Source organism: Asterias rubens, chromosome 18 (genome assembly GCF_902459465.1).
Source record: "Asterias rubens chromosome 18, eAstRub1.3, whole genome shotgun sequence".
In the NCBI taxonomy this organism is placed as follows: Eukaryota; Metazoa; Echinodermata; class Asteroidea; order Forcipulatida; family Asteriidae; genus Asterias; species Asterias rubens.
Window position 1 is genome coordinate 1365717 of NC_047079.1, and position 21410 is coordinate 1387126.

A 21410-nucleotide genomic window follows, 5' to 3' on the forward strand; every position below is an offset into this window, starting at 1 on the left:
TCATTTGGAGTTGGGTTTATTCAATACAACCAAACTGGACAATGTTCGGGCAAGCACACTTCAACCTTTTTTTTTATGGTGGGTCACAAATTATACTCCCATTCCAATCACCAAATAAGACACTGTGTTAATAATGCAGAGTCTCAATTCTACAGGAAGACACACCAAATGTCCATAAAAACTCTGAGAGAGAAAAACACTTGAAGCTGTAAGGGTAAAGGGTGGATTTTGGCAGCATAAAAAATAAATTCTCTGAACAAAAACTATACTTGGGGAACCAAAAACAAACTAAAACAAGAAAAATGAACTTGGACTTAACATTTAAAATAAAACAAAAACTAAACTGGTTTTCATTTCGCTGCTTTTAAAGCAAACTTATATTATTTGAGGGAGAGGAAGGGGGCAATAATCTGATTCATTTTATTTTGGAGAGGGGCGGATGCATTTGGTGGGAAGGACAGTTTCAAGGATGATTGTTAGTAGGGAAATGAGTTAATTTATGTGAATGGGTAAAGGGAAGGGGATAATAACTAAATCCTCAGAGCTGACAATAGAGGGCACTGTCCAACTGCTCCAAACCAATAAAAAAAAATCATTTTTTGTTTCATGTTGGAATGGAGATTGTGTAACATGATGCAACCAGCTGAACAGCCCCCTCTACTGTCTCAAACTCCTACTCTATCTAACTGGATGTCGTGGGGCATGGATGTAACTTTCATGCCCATCTTTCTAAACAGATATGTAACAGAGTGAATGAGGTTATAATGTTAAAGGAATACACACAGTTTTCGGGTGACACAGTTTCTTTCTTTCTTTTTGTCCTCATATTTGTTTTAATATTTCTTATCACTCAACCTCCCCCTTGATTGTCAAGAGACTTTCAAAATCGTGTTACTACCTTCTGCACCCCCTCATCAAAAATAAGATAGGGAAGAAAACTGTTTTTCAGCTTTCATTTATAAAGAAATTAACAAGACAATACTTTCAAATTAATGGACAATTTAGTTTTACCTAAATGGTTAATAATTTTACAATCAACCATCACAATTAGCTTCTTTTAACGGAAAATAATTAAAGCATTGTCTTTACTGCCCCTTTATTATTGGAGGGTTGTGGGTTACAGTTCTTAGCAGAACTGTAAAAAAAAAACTTGGAGTACACCCGAATGCCTACCAGAAAGAAACAATGTCAACCGTTGCCTGCCATGTAGTAAAACAACAATAAACACATAAATACAGAAGCCCTATCAAATCAGTGGATTCAAAATGATGTCATTACAGTGACATTTTGGCATTATCGATGACACTTAAATGACAAAATGTCAAACAGTTTTTTCTGAGTTGACATAGAATTTTCATACCATTAATGATTCACAAGAATAGTTTACAGAACAGATTAAGAACACAAGGACACATTGTTAATTAACATTGAACAATTTATATATATATATAATAAAAAAGTTCATATTTTTTAAAACTTTATATTTGGGATATAGATTACTGTCAATGTCTCCTTTTGTTTCTTAATATTTGACTGATGAAAACTTGAAATTGGTCTATAGAAGAGGTAAAGAAAAGACTACCAGGGTCTGATGGAATAATTCCTGGTTGGAACGCCTTCAAAATACAAATAACTGTCAAGACACCGAGTTGCTTTTGAAACAGGCCAGTGCCAGCCATCTCAAAGCCATAAATGGCTGGTGGCCGAGAAATATTATTCAAACTACCAGAAACACACAACCATGCAATACTAAGGAAAGTGTTACTGTACCTTCTCCAGCATATTAGGAGGAATATAACGACGGCCACTAACACCATGATGACAAAAACTGCAGCAACTGCCCCTGCAATAATTGCTGGGCCATAAGGCGCATTCTTAGGACCACCTAAAAGAGTAGGAAAAACATGGTCAGATTATAAAGAGAAGTCGCACTAAAGCTTAAGTAGGATAGCTTAAGATCGATTTCCTAACCTCCACCCAGGTAGTAGTTAAAAAGCAGGACAGTTCTTTCCAGAACTGAGAAGTCTCCAAAATTCAGAAAATCTACTCCAAGGTAATAGAGTATAAAGTGAGACAAGTTCTCAAAAGAACAAAGGTACATGGCAAGTAAATACACACATGGCGCTACTGCAAACCAAATATATATAAATTGATTGCCTCAAACCCCATATTTGATCAGTTTACTTGTTAGGCTACGACTGACTAAACCAATCAAAGACCACATCTTATTTATCCAAACATCTCTTTTCTGCTAGGTAAACTGCTTCATATGGGAAGTTTGGCAGTCATTAACTGAAGTGAAAAAAAGATCAAGTTTTGGGACAGGCCCCTTTCATCCCACCCAAATTTGAGCAATGACATAATACGTAATCTTGTTTTCTCTTCAAGAAGCTCTGATGCACTTTTGTATGATGTTAATGATTAACAACAACGATGGTTAAGTGTCTTGCTTTAAGGACACAAGTGCCATGACTAGGTTCAAACCCACACTCAAGGCAACCAGACTTTAAGTTATAATTATAATAATTTGGGAGGCTAATGACCATCCATTTGTTGAGAAACTGAACTCTGAAGGATGCTACAAAGTGTTCCAGCCGCAGGCTAAGAGGGCACCTTTGGCAGTCGACCCAGTGCATGTTAGATGCAACTCGGCCACATCGCACTAATATTATTTTCTTTGCTACTTTTTTTGTAGATGACTTAACATTTTTACTAAACAAAATATCACTATCCTGTGTACCTTCTGTTCTTGCGACAAATGGCGTGCTATACTCTCCAACACCAGCTTTTGTGGTTGCAGCAATCTAATGGAGGAAAAAACAAAAAATTACCCAAATTAAGATTGTATTTTAACTGATAAGAGTTATCCACAATAAGATATGTTGCTTGGAGGCTTTGTCACTCTTTAACTAAATCACTATCCATCAATATTAAAGGGACTGTGTCATCTTGATCAAAGCCAGCCTGTGGCTGTACATGGATTAATGAACACTCTGTTACTGCAAGCACGCCCTCCCTACGTATCATTATGGAGGGTGCGTGTGTGTGTGTGTGTGTGTGGTTGCAGTAACTGGGTAAAGGTTTATAATTCCATGTACAGCCACAGGCCTGCTTGAATCTTGACGACATGAACCCTTTAAAGATTGATTTAAAAGATAGAGACTTGGAAATTGATTCCAGTATTATCTTACCATCTCACACTTTCTTTACTTCTGGTCTTTGTACATTAACCATTTCCCCTTCATTTGCCTAACTTACTATTTGCTCATCTCTATGCTATCTTCGGTATATAAGTTTCATTTCAAAAGAGTAATATGAAATAAATGTTGACTTGAATTGAATTTTCGTCAAGAAATAACCTCAAAAGGGAAATTGTCTGGGTACACATAGTTTTTCTAAAGTTGAACACACGAATTAACATAAATTGGACTTGAACCTGCAACATCCGGATTAACTTGCCTGTGCTCTTTCAACTAACACACAGGTGCACATTCATTGTTGAATCAAAATGTTATCTCGCATTTGACAGGGGGATGATCAAAGCATAAGGGCTGCTACACATCAAATGAACCTTGATGCTTACGATAAATTCATCGCACTTACAGAAAATACGTAGTCGGTTCCCTGTTGGAGCCCGGTAACCTGTGTCCTCTGCACCTCGCTGTGTGCCTGGTGGTTCTGGTAGTGGTACTTGCTATCTGCGACTGTCTCTACAGTAGTGCGATATCGGATCTGGTAGGTTGTGATCACTCCATTAGGGAACATTGGAACTTTCCACATCAGTCCTAGGGTTGTCTTGCTTGAACTTTCCTCATCGATGCTGACTTCACGGACAGCTGAGGGTACTGCAACATGCAAGGATAACAACAAGTCAAAATAACAGTTCCTCTCAATGTTTGGCTTTAGGATCGACCAGTCATTATTATTTAGCAGGCCTAATACTTCATTTGTGTGAGGGCAGTTTCTACTGAATAAAGGGCACCTCAATGAGGGCACGAAGACAAGGAAATTGCCTCTATGATGTATCAGGCATTAGTTGAGGGTTTTTTCTTTGGGATGACAAAGCCTGTCATAGATGACAGAACTATATTACTACTCACAACTTGGTAATGATGCATTTCACTTCTACTAGAATATTAAGAAATGTTTTTTGGGGTTGAACAAAGAATTGACTAGAGTGGGATTCCAACCAACGACCTCCGGATTAACGTGCCAGAATATTAAGAAGTAAAATACATTTTGCGTGAGTACTTGTTTACAGTTGCCTGTCTGGTATCAGATGTTTAATATATTCAACAAGTCTGAACTTTGGTTTCCCTAACTAGAGCAAGGACCAGCCCCAACCTACTCTTTAATGATTTCTCATGGCACTTGAGAATAACTTTCCGAAAAATTTGGAAGTGATTTCATGGATTTTATACAGGTTTTTTATTTGATGAATAATGTCCGTGTGAATGTTCAATCTCCGTGTGAGTTCATACCGTCCTTGGGAATTCCAGCCAGTTTGATCAACATGCACAGTCACTGGCAATCAATAAGAGTTTTATGTTTCCTGCACGGAGCATGATTGTTTTTATTGCCAGCTAAATGTTGCAACTTTGTCGGCTGGCTGGAAAGTGTTTCCAAGTGGGTCATTTTCCTAGCTTCATAAATGTCTAAAACCCGGAGTTTATATGGTTTTAAAATGAGTATATATAAACCACATTGGTGGCATAGGGTATGTGCTTTCTTTAGCACCACATTAAACTGGATACTTAAAAGTATAATGAATTTGCACTTTTTACACTGAAGTGTTTCAAACGGACTCTGTGAGAGGCAGTTGAAAACTAATCTTTGACAAATCTGTCAGAAGTAGGGAATCAGACCCAAGCAATACACATCACATTTTATAATGGTAACCTACATTTGCTAAGCAACAATTTTCTGCGGTTAGCTTGTCAGCTTAAACAGCCACTGGACCACTATCCACGGACAAGTAACCCAAACTAAAAAGCCAAACATCCATTTTGATGTACTTGTATAACTCTTCAGATGTCCAACTAGAAACCACTTCCCCAAAGTGATGCAAATAATTCTTGTACAAATATTTCTAGTCAATAAACATTCTAAATTTCAAAACCTGTGATCTTGGGATGAATTTCTTGACATTCAAGCCCCTACTAGCGCTACGTTTTACACACTGACCCACAGTTTTTGGTTTGTGAGTACAGTTCAAACTAAGACTTAGCGTTAGTGTTCAGGAAACAGAAAGCACAAATAATCATGAAATACTGCATCCAAACAACGCTCAGTTGAATCCCCCTCGCTGAAGAAACCTAAATGAATAAAATAACTCGTCCTTGAATGGTCTAATTTTTGAGACTTGTTTCAGAGCTTGTTTGTTTGTGTGGCTTTGATTGGAAGGACTTTCCGTGATGTTATTGGGGCGATGTGATCGAAGCAGATTAATAAAGGGGGGAATAAAGCCATGAAAAGGTCCGGCTGGAGAATGGTGGATGTGGACAAATAAACACCTAGGAGTTACTAGTGGTCATTAAAATCAGAAACATTTGTCATGAATGCCAAGTTTTGGTCATATAACAGTCTCTTTGATTGGCAACATACTTTCAAGACACAGTACAAGACTAGTGAGGAAATTGCATTTGGACTGCCATAACTGAAATGAACGGGCACAATGTCTCTGGCAAAACACGAGCTTTTGTTTGGTTTCAGTGAAAATTTCAACGACTAGTGGGTTTCATTTTCATTTACAAATATTTTTGTTTACTTGAACAGTGAGTCTACATGTGAGGTACATGTAGTTTGACCTTAATTTTCTGCCATTGTCTTCAAATTTTCTAAACTGACTGAGAAATGTGTTAATGAAGTTGGTGCCGTACAAGACTTATGACCATCTTTTTGCGAACTAGTTGCATGAATGCCATAATCATATGCAGCAAAAGGGAAGGGGACAATTTTCCAAGGGCATCAAGTCTCACTCTGGATGTCAACATCCTATGCTCTTCCCAACGTAACGCAGCAATTTATTTGATATTAAAACAGGCTCCTCGCACCCCCCACAAAACAAATTACACTTCAATCTTCACTACAGGGGGCCGTAAGGGATTGGCACTCTAACCAGATTATTCCTCTAACCTTCCGTAGGTCAAATTCAGCGCCGAGGCCAAGTTTACACACGTCATTGTTTTTCAAGTCTTTTTTTTTCTTCAACAAAAAATGTTGTCCTCAGTCCTCAAGACCAGAAGGCTGTGACAATATTTAGGGGGTTGCTTCTTATTCCGTTAGGATAAATTCAATTTTCAGCAATATATTTTCACAGCTTCTGATTCTGCTTGTTTCTTCATCATTTTCTTGCCCTGCCCCCCTCCCAGGGGACATTGAGGATGAACTGGGTAGGTACCTATAGGAGGAAAGCCCACCTGTTCTGTTTCATTTCCAGCATATCATGACTGCTTCAAATAACTCTTCCAAATGGCGTACTTTTCCATTCTTTTTCAAAAGGTGCTGATGAAAAAACATTCTCAAATTCCTCTCACGGTTGAGAATTTATATTCTAAAATAAAACCCAGCACAACAATTTTATTATTTAAAAAAATCACAACTCCCAGTACATGAATTGTCAGTCCTGACATCACTTATTTACTAAGAATTCCCTCGGCTCACATTGTACAATGTAAAAACCATAATTTGTTTCCAAATTTAGACGTGCAAATGTTAGCCAACAATACCTGAGTCGCGATGCAAAGTTTAACAGCACATCTCACACTTTAGAGCCATGTTTGATTTTTTTGGCTAAAGTGCTTGATGTTTTGTGAAGATTACAGTGAGAAAGCTAAAACAAACTTTAGCCCGAAATTAAACTTCAAACCCATTTGAGAACAAATTGAAATCCATTTGAGAACAAATTCAAATCCATTTAAGTTCAAATCCATTTAAAAAAAAATTTAAAAAAATATTTTAAAAAGTCTGAACAGACCGGAAGATAATCGACTCCCTGCCGCCTCTAAAAGCTATCCAAGTTGCAAGTGGGTGGAGTATTGAGAAAGGTAATAGAGGAAAATCGTAAGAAAAGAAGGGGAAAAAATGGCCGATTTGAGACAAAAGTCGTTACCCTAGACACGTGAACGATTAATGGACATGTTGGAACAACACGTACCACTTGAAAAGGTGGCTGTTCTCCCTTGCCCCACTCATTTGAATGAGCACCACGACTTAAAGTGGGCTGAGCTTAAGCTTCGGTCATCTTTACAATGTTTGTTTTGGACAGTCTGCAGGGCCTATCAGGATGGCGGGGGCCTGGAACGTTTGGCGCCAGCAAGGTGCCCACAACATTTCATTTTTTCTGAAACCGTATCAAAGTGACACTTCAGAACCTGTGGGTCCTGGACTAGAATTGACAAGCTAGCCAATCTCAAGAGAGAGAGATAGACCCTCTCTGATAAAAAAGTGTTGTTTTAACATTTTTAAGTGCAGACGTCAACTTGATTTGCCAGTTTTGAATAATTTTGTTGTTACTTTCGGGGAAAGTCAAATCCATTAGAAAATCTGAGGCTTTATTGCAACAAAGACTTGGTTTAAATACAACTCCAGGAAAGGCTATTCTTTAGGGAAGAAAATGTTGTAGTGTTACAAAAGAAGAACCAAAAAATGATTTCCAAAAAAGCAAACATTTTGTTCAAATTTATAATCCGGTGGTTTGAGAAACAGGAAGTTATTTTAAGTACAGTATAATAGTAGCTCTTTTTGAAGCTGCCTTAATAACTGGGACTTGTGCGCTGAAAAGGGGACAAAATATGATACACATGATATACTTAAGTTTGTTTTTTCAGCCTTTAGGAAAATTTGATAACAATCTCCAAACAAAACACCCAGCAAGGTTTTATCTGATCTAGGAAGACTCCTCCCCAAGGTCACCAGTGTCCATGTTGACGTCAAATGGCCTATTTTGGGAAACAGTTTGATGTACTTGGCCTTAATCTACCGACATGTTTTGTTCACTGTCAGTTGACTAAGGTGAGCTTCCCAGTCACAAGTCTAAATTAAAGGGAACATGTCTGAAAATTAAGCTGACAAATTAAGTCTTTATATTGTCATGTAAAACTGCCACATCACTTGCTGTCCATGAACAAAACTTTCATTCTTATTACCCTGTTGAATTTGTAATTACTCTGTTTAAATCCCTGCATTTCACCATGATATGTTGTTAGCTACAAGCCTGTGGAGACTACAGACAAAAAACATACACAAAGAAGAAAATCCTGACCACTATTATTCTAAAACTGAAAAGGTAATTCTAATCTATTTGAAAAAACAAATCCTGCCAAACTAAAACATCCACTTTGTTTCATAATATGTCGGTCCTCAGGGGAACTTCAACACCAAAACAACTAGCAGAGACAAAGCCAGCGACTTTCCCAAAGTCTAAAATGTTGGTCAAACAATTTTGCTGCATTTCCTGCTAGGGGGTAATGTTTAAAAACAAAATGATTGCAACACAGCAAGAGGTGAGGGGACTTAATGTAAATATTGGTCATTTGAAAGGGGTTGTAGTTTCTTTGGAGACCCATTTGTTCGCTTTTAAAACTTTTAGGGCTATCTTGGTAGACTTTTAAATGTGAGTACAGTTCTCAAAAAGCTATCAACAGTTTTAAAGTTTGTTAGAGACTTTTGAATTTTGGATCTGATGAAAATGCAGACTAATCAGCTCATTTGAAACAAAAATATATATTTTTTCAGATCAAACAGTAATAATTCTTGTAACAAACATGACAAAAGAAAGTTCTAGTATCCACGGATCCTTCCGGCCAATCCTCCAGATTTGTTTGACTTCTAGGCCGAACAAAAGTTAGCCCAGATTGAAATGAATGCCTCATGTCCGTGAAGACGGTTTTACAAACAAGAAAAGTGACAGAATTTTGGCCGAACATTGGCCTGCAAAAAATAGTCCAGATTGAAATGAATGCCTTATGTCCTTGAAGAAAGTTTTGTGAAAAAGAAAAGTGACTTTTTGGCCAAACATTGGCCTGCTAAATGTAGCCCAGATTGGACTGATTGCCTTAGTCCATGAAGACAGTTTTACAAACAAGAAAGGTGACTTTTTGGCCGAACATTGGCCTGCAAAAGTTAGCCCAGATTGGAATGAATACCTCATGTCTAGAGCCAGTTTTACAAAAAAGAAAACTGACAGACTTCACTTAGCGGGGGTTAATAACTCTACCGATAGGTAACAGTAAAAATCACTCACTATCTTTTGCCCGTCTGTTACCAAGTAAGTGAACTCGGCCATGTCTGGCAGCTATTAAGCCTATGACTCCTTGGCAATCAAAGCCAATTTGTCAAAAATCTCCTCCTACCATTTCAGACTTTTTCACCCGACCCTTGTTTTTTTTCTCCTTTTCTTTGGCTGGTAGGTTTGGATTCTCTGAACTTCTGGTTGAGAGATTAGAATGTGTCTGATGGTTTGACAATCAGCATTCAATTATCCAAACCATCCTAACTATATTGGATTTCTAATGGTTGTTTTCCCCGACACCAGGTGTTCCTGTAGTTCTTGATTTGTGTTGGTCCTCACAGGGGAAGAATTAATTCTGTCATTTGTGGGTCTCACTGACAGACGGTGAAACTTGATTTATGAGCAGTCTATGCCAAATATTTCTCCCCTTTCATTTCTTACGTTGAAAACTTGAAAACTTTGTCTTTCTACTCTCTACTCTCTCATATTCGGACATGTAACTTTCCAATTGCAACACAGGCTCACACTTTTGAACAGTGTTTTCCTGTTTTCTATGGCACTGTTTTTAAAAGAACAAGAGGAATTATGCTGAAAGTTCCACGCCTAAATATTCTTAAGGTTCAAGTATACTAGGTCGTACCATAACATTTAGGAATAACTTTATTCAGCTATGATAAGCAGAAAAACTGTTTTAAATTCCCCCTTTTTTTCCTCTCTCCTTTGTTTCTTCTTTCCTATTTTTATATGGTATTTTGTATGGACCTGCAGAGAATCAGCAAAACCCAATGTAAGTCTTAAGTCCCTAATTTTAAGGTACATGGATTGTACTAAGAAAATAGTAGTTCCAAACTGGAACAAAAATTACTACCGCTTACTTTTTCTAAGATATAACTAAAAACCTAAAAAAGATCTCGTACTTAGCTTCAACATTTCTCGTTTCCCTCTATGCCATGTTACTTTTGTGATTGGGTGAGATTTTGATCACACAGTGTAAGCTTGTTTGTGCTCTTATTTGCTATTTTCTCCTCCAGCTATAATAAGTCAACGGTGATTATCTTCTACTCTGATTGCACTTTGGTTCAATCCACGCTATACTGTCATCAGATGCAGTCCCTATATAGCTTTCCTTCCTAGCATTGTGAAGAAGTGGGACTGCAGGGGAACATTTTTGAAGGGTACCCCAGGCCAATACTAGTTTCTCATACTTGAGAAAGATTTACACAGCATTTCTGCATTGCTGTCTGCCGGCCGATTTATATCAAAGAGAGAGAGAGATTGAAGTCAATCTTTCTTAGGGAGGTTAGGGTAACGTCCAGGGACTTGCTGAACTTTACAATAATGTTTTTATGGTGCGACTGCGTCAGGCCGACCCCGGGAATCGGGTTAAGAATCAAGATTTCTTGGACTGTGATCTGGGTTTCCAGAACAGTAATTGAGACACCTGAATAGTGAGATTGTAAAGAGAGGGAGAGTAACAGTCCCACTGAAAAACAAGATAATTCTGCAAGGATGAATTATTTATGACAGCAGAATAATTCTCCCTCCCCTGTATCCTTTTGAATGTCACCTACCCCCTCCCCCTCCCCCACCAAATCCCCCAAGAAAAGTAGAAGAAAGATAATGGTAATGATGTGTAGGTTGGTACCTTTGCTTAAAGCTGACAGCTATGGTTGATATTTCAAGACATTAAGTTACCTTAAATTCATTTCCAGTTTTGGTTTTTGTTCAATCTGGATAGTAACTTCTAATACCACAATGATTTAGGCCCCTACTTTTTGGAAGGTGTGCGTTTCTTCACAGAATACATACAGGGGATAAAAGGGGGCTGATTTTTAATTTGTTTATCTTTTGTCATGCTTTGGACCTTAATTTTTATTTAGTGAATGTTTGAACAATTCTGAATAGGCACCTAGGAAAAAGCTCTCAGAGGGTTAACTCGTAACAAGCCATGCAGTTTCATATCTAAAAAGCTCTGCGAGGGTTACGTCCTAACAAGCCATGCAGTTTCATATCTAAAAAGCTAACATTTTCAACTTGCTTTAAATACTTTCTTGGTCCTACTTAACTGAAAATTTTAATTATATAATTTATAAGTATTTTACTATAATAAATTGAAACAAACCTGAAATTGCGTCTCAAAAAAAGATTTTTGAAAGAATTTGAGGGAACCTTTTTCTGGGGGAGATCCAGTCATAAACCTTATTTGTTTCTAGAAGTATGATTTTCATACAAACCTGATGAAAATGTTGTAGCGTTAATGACAATATGCTCCTGTTTGACTCCAGTGGCCATACTCTGCTCGGACACACCATTGACGGCATAAACGAGGAACTCATAGGTCGTGTGTGACTCCAAGCGGCTAACGTTGACTTCTAGGCCGGGGATGTCATGCTGGCGGGGTGAAAACTCTGTGTCTGGCGGACATAGAGGGCAGTCTATCCAGTAGGCAATGTCGTTTCGGCCGCCGTTGTTGTCCGGTGGTTGCCATGTAAGAGTAACAACTGAAGACTTGTTGTCCACCATTGCATGTGCATCTCGAGGTGCTGATGGAGGTCCTGAATTTCATAAAACAACAAAACAAAACTTTAATAGACCATTCATGAGAATAAAAGTGACCCCCTCCCTCCCCTTCCATTAACAACTGAAAAGAAAAGGAATGGCGCCCTCTATAGGGACTATAGAGGGATAACCTTTACCCATTTTATCTCATTCTCTATTTCATCTGTAAAACGTTGCCTCGCTAAAAATGAGTGACAGTTTGCTGACCATAAATGACCCTGTCGATGAATCCTAGCCCCCCCCCCCCCTATCCGATAATAGCCTGGTACCCTTGTTTCCACGGTAACTCTTGACAGGTTCAGATGGGCAAACGTTGCTTTGAAGTGTACGGTATAATGCTTGACGCTAAGTTCAGGCAGGTACATTTTTGAGTGACCATCTAATGTCGGAGAGTAATGGGGTTTTTATGTTTCAGCTGCTGCTACTTCCATACCTTGCTTATTTACATTGCGCAGCCAAGTAAAAAAAAAAACATTTGAAGAAGACTAACTTAACAAATCAGTATTCTTAAAATTGACAGCATTTAAGACGGCACCATTTCTCAAGACGATTGCCAGAGATCCATATAACCTTTTAAATAAGACACCAACATTCCAGTCATGCATTAAGTGATTATACCATATGCAAATAATGTGCAAGTTATGAAACAGAGTTGATTCCTCCCACAGGTAAGTGGATTATTGTTTGTCCAAGAAGAAAATAAGAAATGTATTCCCCAAGACAAACTCTACATTGCCTGTTTGCAAAATGATCGCCTTGGTTACATAATCTGCCGCTAAAAGGAATCCTTTCAAGAAAGAAGAGGCATTCCATTATGTGCAAGATTCCCAACTAAACTGAATCAGCAAATATCTTGTATATCAACAGCTTAAAACTGAAGAATGTGTCTAGACAAATACCTTTTTACGGTTAAGATATTTGTAGTTACCTTTGTAATCCCTCATAAACAATGATTTCACTGTAAGATAAATGAATATGGGTTTGCAAAAACAACTTAGTCTCTAAATTTGTTTTAAGAGTCTTATACCACCAAAGAAAATTTCAGATATCTAACATTATCCCTTTTTCGTGCCAAAAAAGGCAACCTTTAAGGATATTTTACCCCAAGTATTATCTTAAGGCGATGGGTTCACCTCCGATCTTAGAAGTAGACCATACATAAACATTGTTGGTTCCAATCTCTACTATTTATCGATATTCCTCGCCGAGGTGTGAAACAAAACCCTCCCCCAGCTGACAAATTATTCATCAAGTTTTGACTTGACCCTGCCATAGTTTACCCACAGTTCCAGTTTCACAAGCAATCAAACAAAACACCCGGCCACCTCCCTCATGTGTTAAACACCAACAAATAATTCTCACAGCTCAATTTCAAATGGGCCGCAAGTTCTCTCTAATTCAATAAGGAGTAACTTGCACAACTTTCATCACTCCCATAGGGGTTCCTTCAGCCCTGGACAATATCATGGAAAAATTCTCCCAGGTTTGCGGTCAGAAAAACAAAACCTAAGCCTTGAACTTGGATTAGAATCTCTTTCCCCACCAATACAAACTGAAACCATGATTTCAATTTATCAATCCTAAAGCGAAACAAACATTTCTTTGGTAAACATGGTTTAAAGAGGAATGCACATCAAAGGTAGGAAGACTAAAATAAAACATTTTTGAGAAATATTGGAAAGGTATTGTTAATAGCAGGCTCAGTGATATGTGCAATGTTTCATAGGGTACAAAAATATCATTACTATAAATAAATGTGGTTGCTCTGTCAGCAAAATTAACTGTCGGTTGTATAAAGCAAACCAATAATTGGGTCTCATCTGCCAAAGCCTGCATTCAATGTGAATGAAAGGATATGTTGGCTTGTAATCTGTGCTTAGCAGTTTGTTTTTCATAAATTGGGACCCTGGCTTAGTTACTCTATTACCTGTTGTTTGATTATTCTGTTTACAAGTTGAAGATCCAATAATTTTGAACCATGTCGATTTTTACCATCCTGTTATTTCTTTAAAACCGTTTTTGTTGACGCGGTAAAAATTTGAAAGCTCTACCCAAAACATATACAACATTTTGAGTAAATTTTGTACAACAATTTAAATGAAGGTGCAACTACAATCTTTTAGCAAGTTTTCACATCTTTAAAAGAGATTTTCAAAAATAATAATAATTTGATATTTGTATGGAAAAGTGATTTTGTACTAATGCATGTCAGGTGCAGATTTTTGTCATTTTTATTGAAAATTGGTCCAGGTGGACTAGACTTCTGATGGAAGACTTTATAATAAGCCTGTCAGATATTGTGGGGTGTTGAATGTGATGATGTAGGCCCTTAGCAAAATTCCCAGCCCATTCATTAAGAAAAGGTGACATATCGGACTAAGGCTGGGGTAGTACTCACTCAGTGGAATGCTTCATTCACGCAAAGTGCTGATACAACACTGGCAACAAATTAAAGCTCTCAAGTACTCAAGTTCATTTTTGCTTTAGATAACTCAAAATGAATCACTACAGGATTAACTGGTCATCCTTATTTTCAGCAGTCTACATGATGGCGCAATGCACCTTCACCATTTCGTGCACCAACTATTTTAGTGATCAAATTATTGGTTGTTTACTCTGTTTTGTTTTTTTGTTTGTTGTTAATGTTGTTGTTGTTGTTGTTGTTGTTGTTGTTGTTGTTGTTGTTGTTGTTGTTGTTGTTGTTGTTGTTGTTGTTGTTGTTGTTGTTGTTGTTGTTGTTGTTGTTGTTGTTGTTGTTGTTGTTGTTGTTGTTGTTGTTGTTGTTGTTGTTGTTGTTGTTGTTGTTGTTGTTGTTGTTGTTGTTGTTGTTGTTGTTGTTGTTGTTGTTGTTGTTGTTGTTGTTGTTGTTGTTGTTGTTGTTGTTGTTGTTGTTGTTGTTGTTGTTGTTGTTGTTGTTGTTGTTGTTGTTGTTGTTGTTGTTGTTGTTGTTGTTGTTGTTGTTGTTGTTGTTGTTGTTGTTGTTGTTGTTGTTGTTGTTGTTGTTGTTGTTGTTGTTGTTGTTGTTGTTGTTGTTGTTGTTGTTGTTGTTGTTGTTGTTGTTGTTGTTGTTGTTGTTGTTGTTGTTGTTGTTGTTGTTGTTGTTGTTGTTGTTGTTGTTGTTGTTGATTTTGATGTTGTTTTTTTTTACAAATGGTGACCCCCCGAAAAGGTCACAAATGCATCCTCAAGAGTAATTTTTTTCCCGATTCTAAAAAATGTGGGGTTTTTTTTGTTTGTTTTTTTCTTTCTTCGTATTACAACTTTTTTTCTGATGGGATTGAAACTGGTCTAGCAACTGGTAGGCACATGAAAGAGTTAAGTGAGCCAAAGAAATAACATTGCCCTGTACAATGGGTCATTTTTAAAATACTTGAGTGGTTTTTTTTTTTCATTTTCTTTTGTCCACTGCCCACTATCAACCTACTCAAACTCAACATCTACTCGTATTGCCGCTTAAACCACTCGCCTGTGACTAGCGGTATACCACTAATTTCAAAACCCCCTTGCATACAAAATTGGTCAGGGTATTATTTTGATCCAACATTTGAACAGACGGAGTACAATTACTGTAAGTTTCTCACCATCCAGAAGCCTACTTTAAACCAGGCAGCTATGCTGATCACGTCTGTACAGCATTAGGGACCACTCAACCCCGGCCGCCCAAGAGGGAGATAAATGTTTGCAAAGGCAGCCTCTGATAGTAACAGACTAAGGAACGTATTTTTGTTTCTGCCCAGTGTTTAAACAGATGGGTCGTGGTACAAGTATCTTTCCTTTCCTTCCGAAAAAACAAAGTCTTTTTTTTTTTTTTTTTTTTTTTTTTTTTTTTTTGGTGCGTGTGGTCAGTTTTGAGCAAACATCAGGAAATTAGTCTGGCTTCTCCAGCACTTTTCTGCTCACTTATTTGACAACAAGCTAAAATGTTAGGAAAGGAGGTGGCGATTCAATCTCAAACAAACTTTTTATAGCAAAGAGAAGTTTTGAAATCTCTATAGTCTGAACTCTGGATAAAAAACAACTTTTATAGAGGGTGACTTTATTTTGTCTCTCTTTTATCAACAGAATTTAACAGCTTCAGAACTTCCCTAAACGACCTGATGTTCCTTGTGCGAACTGACAAAACAGATTGCCGATTCTTAGTATACCAAAAAAGGGATCAGACTATTTTGTACTCAAAGCCTCATTTTGGTTTACATGGATCCAAATGGACTACAAGGAAAATGGCTGCACCATGCCAAAAGTCTATTGTCATCAGCCTCAAACTTTTAGACACATTTTCACAGAAACTTTTGTGGAACTAAGTTAAAACGTGGTTATACTGTAATAGATAACTACAAATTCTTTGATGTTATGTTTGACCCATGTTTACATGACTCTGTTCAACATCTCAACTTAAATATCGAAATTGTTCTTGACATGACAATGTTACTATTTGTTATTGCTACCCAGTTATGGGTTGACCCTTGACCCCCAGGTCACCATGGGTCAAAAAGGAAGTCTCGAGGGTCACATTGAGGTCACATGGGTCAGTGAAACATTGTCAGGATGAGACTGCACCTGTTAGGGGGTATCTGTCAGTGGGCTATTAGGGGAACCTCATGGGGGTGTAGTTTAGGGAATGCCCTGGGTTGACTTGTGTTACAGGTAATTTAGTGTACAGTAGTTTGTTGTGGAGTTATGCAGACAGACAGGTAACTCCTGTTTATACCTATATTTATTATTATTATTAGACATGATATCTATACTGCACAGTATCCTTGTAGATTATTCCTTGGAATGTCTTTTGTGGGAAAGTGCATTTTTACAATTCCATTTTACAATTCTTTGTTTAATCATAAAAGACTATGAACTATCTTTCTAATAAAAAATATTAAGAACCTCTGGTAGGTAGATCAATTCCAAGACTTTTTTTTTTCAGAATTTTTAGATTCTTTTTATTTCTCTCCATTTTTTATTCTCAACTTTTTAGAAGCTGTTTAGCTATATACTTGTATACACCTTATTTATGTCAATTTCTGCTAGTAATTCTAATTCAAGTTAAGCACTGCTGAAATTGTAACTGTAAAAATTGCCCAACCTTCAAACTCCTCCCAATTTCTTGTAAACACACCCCCATTTCTCATTTCTACTTACCAGTACAGGCGACACCCGGACTTTCATTTTGCACACGGAAAAAGCCTGGTATACAGGTACACTGTCTTGTAGCATTGTGGTCTGCGTGGCTCTTTGCAGGGCATGGACTGCAGTGTGAGGGTCCGACTCCAGACTTGTAGGTTCCAACAATGCAAGCTGTACAGAAAAAGAAAAAGAAAAAGAAAAAAATAGTAAATGACTGTTTTTAATTTTATTTCACACTATGGAATCATTATGCAAAAAACTTAAAATGTGGAGACCTTTTCTAAAGTTTCTTTATTGCCCCGTATAAAACAAGGGTCTGAGTTAAACCAATAATTACTTCAAGACAAACTTGAACCATCGTTTCTTTTTTGGTATTCATTAACTGTAAATAGCCCCCTCTGTTGGCAAGAAACAACCAGCTCCATTCATCATACACAAATACCACATACAAACATAATCATTCAGTCTCATTATTAGACTTTAATTCACATGGTAGGCCTATGCCTAAGAATTTTCTTTTCTCACAAATCTCAGGGAAGCTGAGTCTGTTTTGCATACAGTGTTAAATATACATCGACAAAGGATAAATACTGAAAAAAATTCCCCAAGCATGTTTACATCTATTATAATGGTAAATCAAAAATATAAGAAGTGGGGCTGTGAGCAGTGTTTGCATTCTCAACCATCAACACATACATGTGCTCGAGTAATTACAGAGTTGGTTACTAATGTTACGCTCCACTGATCACAGAGTCCGCCTGTAAAACGTAATGACTGTCTCAAGGCCAATCTGATGATTATTTGATGCTATAGTGCTTTGTATATAAAATAGGAGCAACTTTGTACTATTGCACTATCCTGTTTCATCTTTGTTTATGTTAATTTCTAGGCCTACAATTATGGAGACATCTCATTTGCATTTTGCAAAGGAACACTTTGGGAAATTGGGATGTGTAGGGGAATATTTTAAAGGGCCAAAACCTGGGGAAGACAGAGGTAACGACCCTGCCGTCAAATTCCAGGCCCAGTACAGACTTGGATTATCCAATAGTACTCTCGGCACTACACCAAGTCCAATAGCCTATGTAAAAACTTGTGGGCCTCCCAAATAAGAAAACATAGCAGACAAAGTACTCTTGAAAGCACAAAACACACACACAAGATTTGTTGTTTACTTTAAAATAAAAAAAATTCTGACAGCATGTGTCTGGACTTTTGGAAAGCTTTAGACAAGTATTAAGCTTTATACCACAGACCTCAGTACTTGTAAGACATTGTAATAAAATCCAGCGCTTATAAGCGCTATGAAATTGGCCCTGGAACCAAGCCCCACGGAACACTGGTGCCTCAGGCCTATGGAAATCTAGTGCCTATGGCTTGAACACTTAATCCAGCCCAGGGTCCAGATGTTGAGACCACTCATAGACATAGCATCTGCCTCATCTTGGCCTTGATGCCCAGAAGTGTTCAGTACCACTTGATAAATAGCAGTGCAAGTTTTTTGAGAACTAAGCAACAAGACTTATCATTTATCAGTAGTAAATTCTACACAGCAAAAAGGAGTTAACAACGCATGGAAATACCACAAAGTAAAATCAAATTCTGAAGGAATTGCCTTTTTCTCTGGTAAAGAGGTCTACATGCATGATAGCTAACAACCATTTTGAAAAGAAAATGTTATGGTTTTGGCAAACTTCAGCAAAGAGTTTTTAAATAAAAAGCATTCCACTCTGCAGCTTAGCTGATGAACCTTTTCTACAGCATTTTCTGAACCAGAATTGGAATGGGAAAGATGAGACTCATCTCACATCTGACAATGTAACAACTATTTTGGCACGGTCCACGTCAAAATATTGTAATGATTTCAGAACTTAGTCCTTACAATTTGTCTTGTCTTTAGCATACTGCCATCATCTTGGTCAAATTCCCTGTATTCAGTCACAGTAATGTTTGCTTATATAATCAAAAAGGAACCAGACAATTTTTCCTTCCAGCCTTGGTTTAATTGCATTGAGTTGAATGTGAGAAAACCAAGATGGCCGCACCATAGTAAAAGGTATAACAGAGAACTCCCAACCCTTCCTCCTTGGGAATCTCAAGCTCAGCTTCAATTGGACAACTGTTAATAATCCAACAACCTCTGAAGTCATCAAAAGCTTGTTTGTGAATTTCTCCCACACACTCATCTCGTCCCACAGTGAATGACTTTGTCAGAAAATCATTCCGCACTAAACTGCTCCTTTCTGTTTCCTAAATTACTCTTACAGCCTTGTGTTTAATGCATGAATTCTTTACGGGCAAACGAAGAAAGTACATAAACCCTGATGCAAGGCCAATAGCCTTTAATTTTTCAAAAGTAATTTTCCGTTGCGGATGAGCTCTTCCCACTCTCTCTCTCTCTCTCCTACAAATGTGATCAAATTTGATGAATTATTATTTTACTTCTAGAAAAGAAACCCAGGTAGATTGACTCTTGAGTTCTTAAAAAGAAGTTAAATTTTGTTATCAGTTTCTCAGACAAAGGTGTTTCCTGTCAAGACCTAACTGTTACAAATAATAAATTTCAGCTTTTTGCATTTTCCTTGTCTTTTTGAATCAAATGATCACAATTTCTTAATATACATGTCTAATTTACAGCTTCATTCCATTTCAGTTACGTTATTTTGACAACACGTTTTAAAGACAACATCAACTTTGAGAAAATTTTACAACTTGCAAACAACTACAGATAAGAAACTATGATTTAAATAGTTTTTTTCGTCAGTCGATTTCTATGCATGGATGGGAAAGCATGAAAAAGGGGTTTTAACCCATCAAGCAGAGGGTTCACTTTCGGTCAGTTTACGTTCAATCACCCTTCTTTTCCTATCAGATATTTTTTCCATGGATAGTTTGGGTGGGGGGGGGGGAGATGGATTGCCCTCAACACCGCATCTCTGTGTCAGTGAGGCAAAAATGATATTTGACATGTTCTGTGACGGATATGGAAATTCCTACACCTCGCTAAAGACTTTGAGTGAATAAATGCATTTTTTACGAGGGACTTCACTGACAAGATGCATCAAACTCTGAATTTTGTTGACACTTACACAAGTTCTTTTTCCAAGGTACGCTTGGCACTACTTCCATAGCTAGAAGTTAAATATTCCTCTGGTTTTCCCATCATTATTCTGGTTAACGCCTTTATTATGCAGTCTTTTTTGTTTTAAATCTAATTGCTAAAAGTAACACTTGAAAGTTCAAAACAAGTCTGGTCTTTGTCTGTGTGTGTTATGTCAGAGCCAGGCCGCTTTTCTCCTCAGTCTAAGCTGCTCTTTTCTTTCTAATCTACATCTTTCTGTGAAATCCAAAATAACAACATCTCTGTGCCACAGGGGTCGGTACTCGGCCCGCAGTGGTTTACGCTATACACTTTACCGATTCGTGGCATCATCCTGAAATTTAATCTGAATTACCATGTGTATGCAGACGACACTCAGCAATACATCACGTTTAAATCTTCTCAAGAAAACGCCAATGCATCTATTGCAAGACTTGAGAAATGCATCCAAGAGATTCGACGTTGGACACAACAAAACTTCCTGAAGTTAAATGATGATAAGACAGAGTTCCTTCTATTTGGGTCATGTCAACAGTTAACTAAGGTTTCAGTGCCATACATCTCCATCGGTGATGCTCGGATAGCTCCCTCGCTGAAAGCTCGGAACTTAGGGGTTATTTTTGATTCATCAATGACACTTCAGCCACACATCAACAACATTGTTCGTTTATCATCATATCACATCAGGAATATAGGTAAGATTCGCAAGCACTTGGACAAAAGTGCTACTGAAAAGGTCATTCACGCATTTGTTACTTCTCGTCTTGACAATGGCAATGCTCTTCTCTACAGTCTTCCTAACAACCAGATTTCCAGACTTCAACGGCTCCAAAATACTGCTGCCCGCATTGTGACACTGTCTAGAAAATCCTGTTCTATCACCCCCATTCTGAAACAACTACACTGGCTCCCTATCTCTCAACGAATCATCTTCAAGCTGATGCTCATTGTCCACAAAGCTCTTAATGGCAAGGCTCCCCACTATATTTCTGAACTGCTTCAAGTTTACACTCCATCAAGGAATCTTCAATCAAGTTCTATGCTTCTCCTCATTGAACCCACGTCTCGACACTCATGGGGTGACAGGTCTTTTGCTTCAGCCGCGCCACGCATCTGGAACTCTCTACCACTTAATCTTCGATCTTGTCTTTGTACTGCAAAATTCAAGTCTCTTCTCAAAACTTATCTTATGTCACAGGTTTTCAATGACTAATTTTGTTGTGTCTGTTTTTCTTTGTGTTGTGTTGTGTTTTTGTTTTGTTTTTGGTTTTACTGCTATTATTATTATTATTATTAATGATTGTCACAATGAGACAGTTGCAAGCCAGCAGAGTTGCTAAAGAGCTAAAGGGATCATTATTGTGAATTACAACCAATATCCGGTAAATAAAGTCCTTCTCC

General features: G+C 37.7%; 2 protein-coding genes across 3 annotated transcripts in view; both read right to left on the minus strand.

Moving 5' to 3' along the window:
* The window catches only part of LOC117302478 (ephrin type-A receptor 8-like), a 33432-nt gene extending 16426 nt beyond the window's left edge, over positions 1-17006 (minus strand). For both annotated transcript variants that reach the window (XM_033786436.1, XM_033786435.1), the window contains exons 1-5: positions 16925-17006; positions 11467-11787; positions 3604-3845; positions 2741-2804; positions 1771-1885 (exon numbers count right to left, since the gene is read on the minus strand). In XM_033786436.1, coding sequence (XP_033642327.1) covers positions 1771-1885; positions 2741-2804; positions 3604-3845; positions 11467-11755 — 710 coding nt within the window. In that variant the 5' untranslated portion in view covers positions 11756-11787; positions 16925-17006. The remainder of the gene's footprint in view (positions 1-1770; positions 1886-2740; positions 2805-3603; positions 3846-11466; positions 11788-16924) is intronic.
* LOC117302558 (ephrin type-B receptor 1-like) overlaps positions 16917-21410 on the minus strand; it is a 162940-nt gene continuing 158446 nt past the window's right edge. The window contains exon 4 of the mRNA XM_033786533.1: positions 16917-17080. Coding sequence (XP_033642424.1) covers positions 16917-17080 — 164 coding nt within the window. The remainder of the gene's footprint in view (positions 17081-21410) is intronic.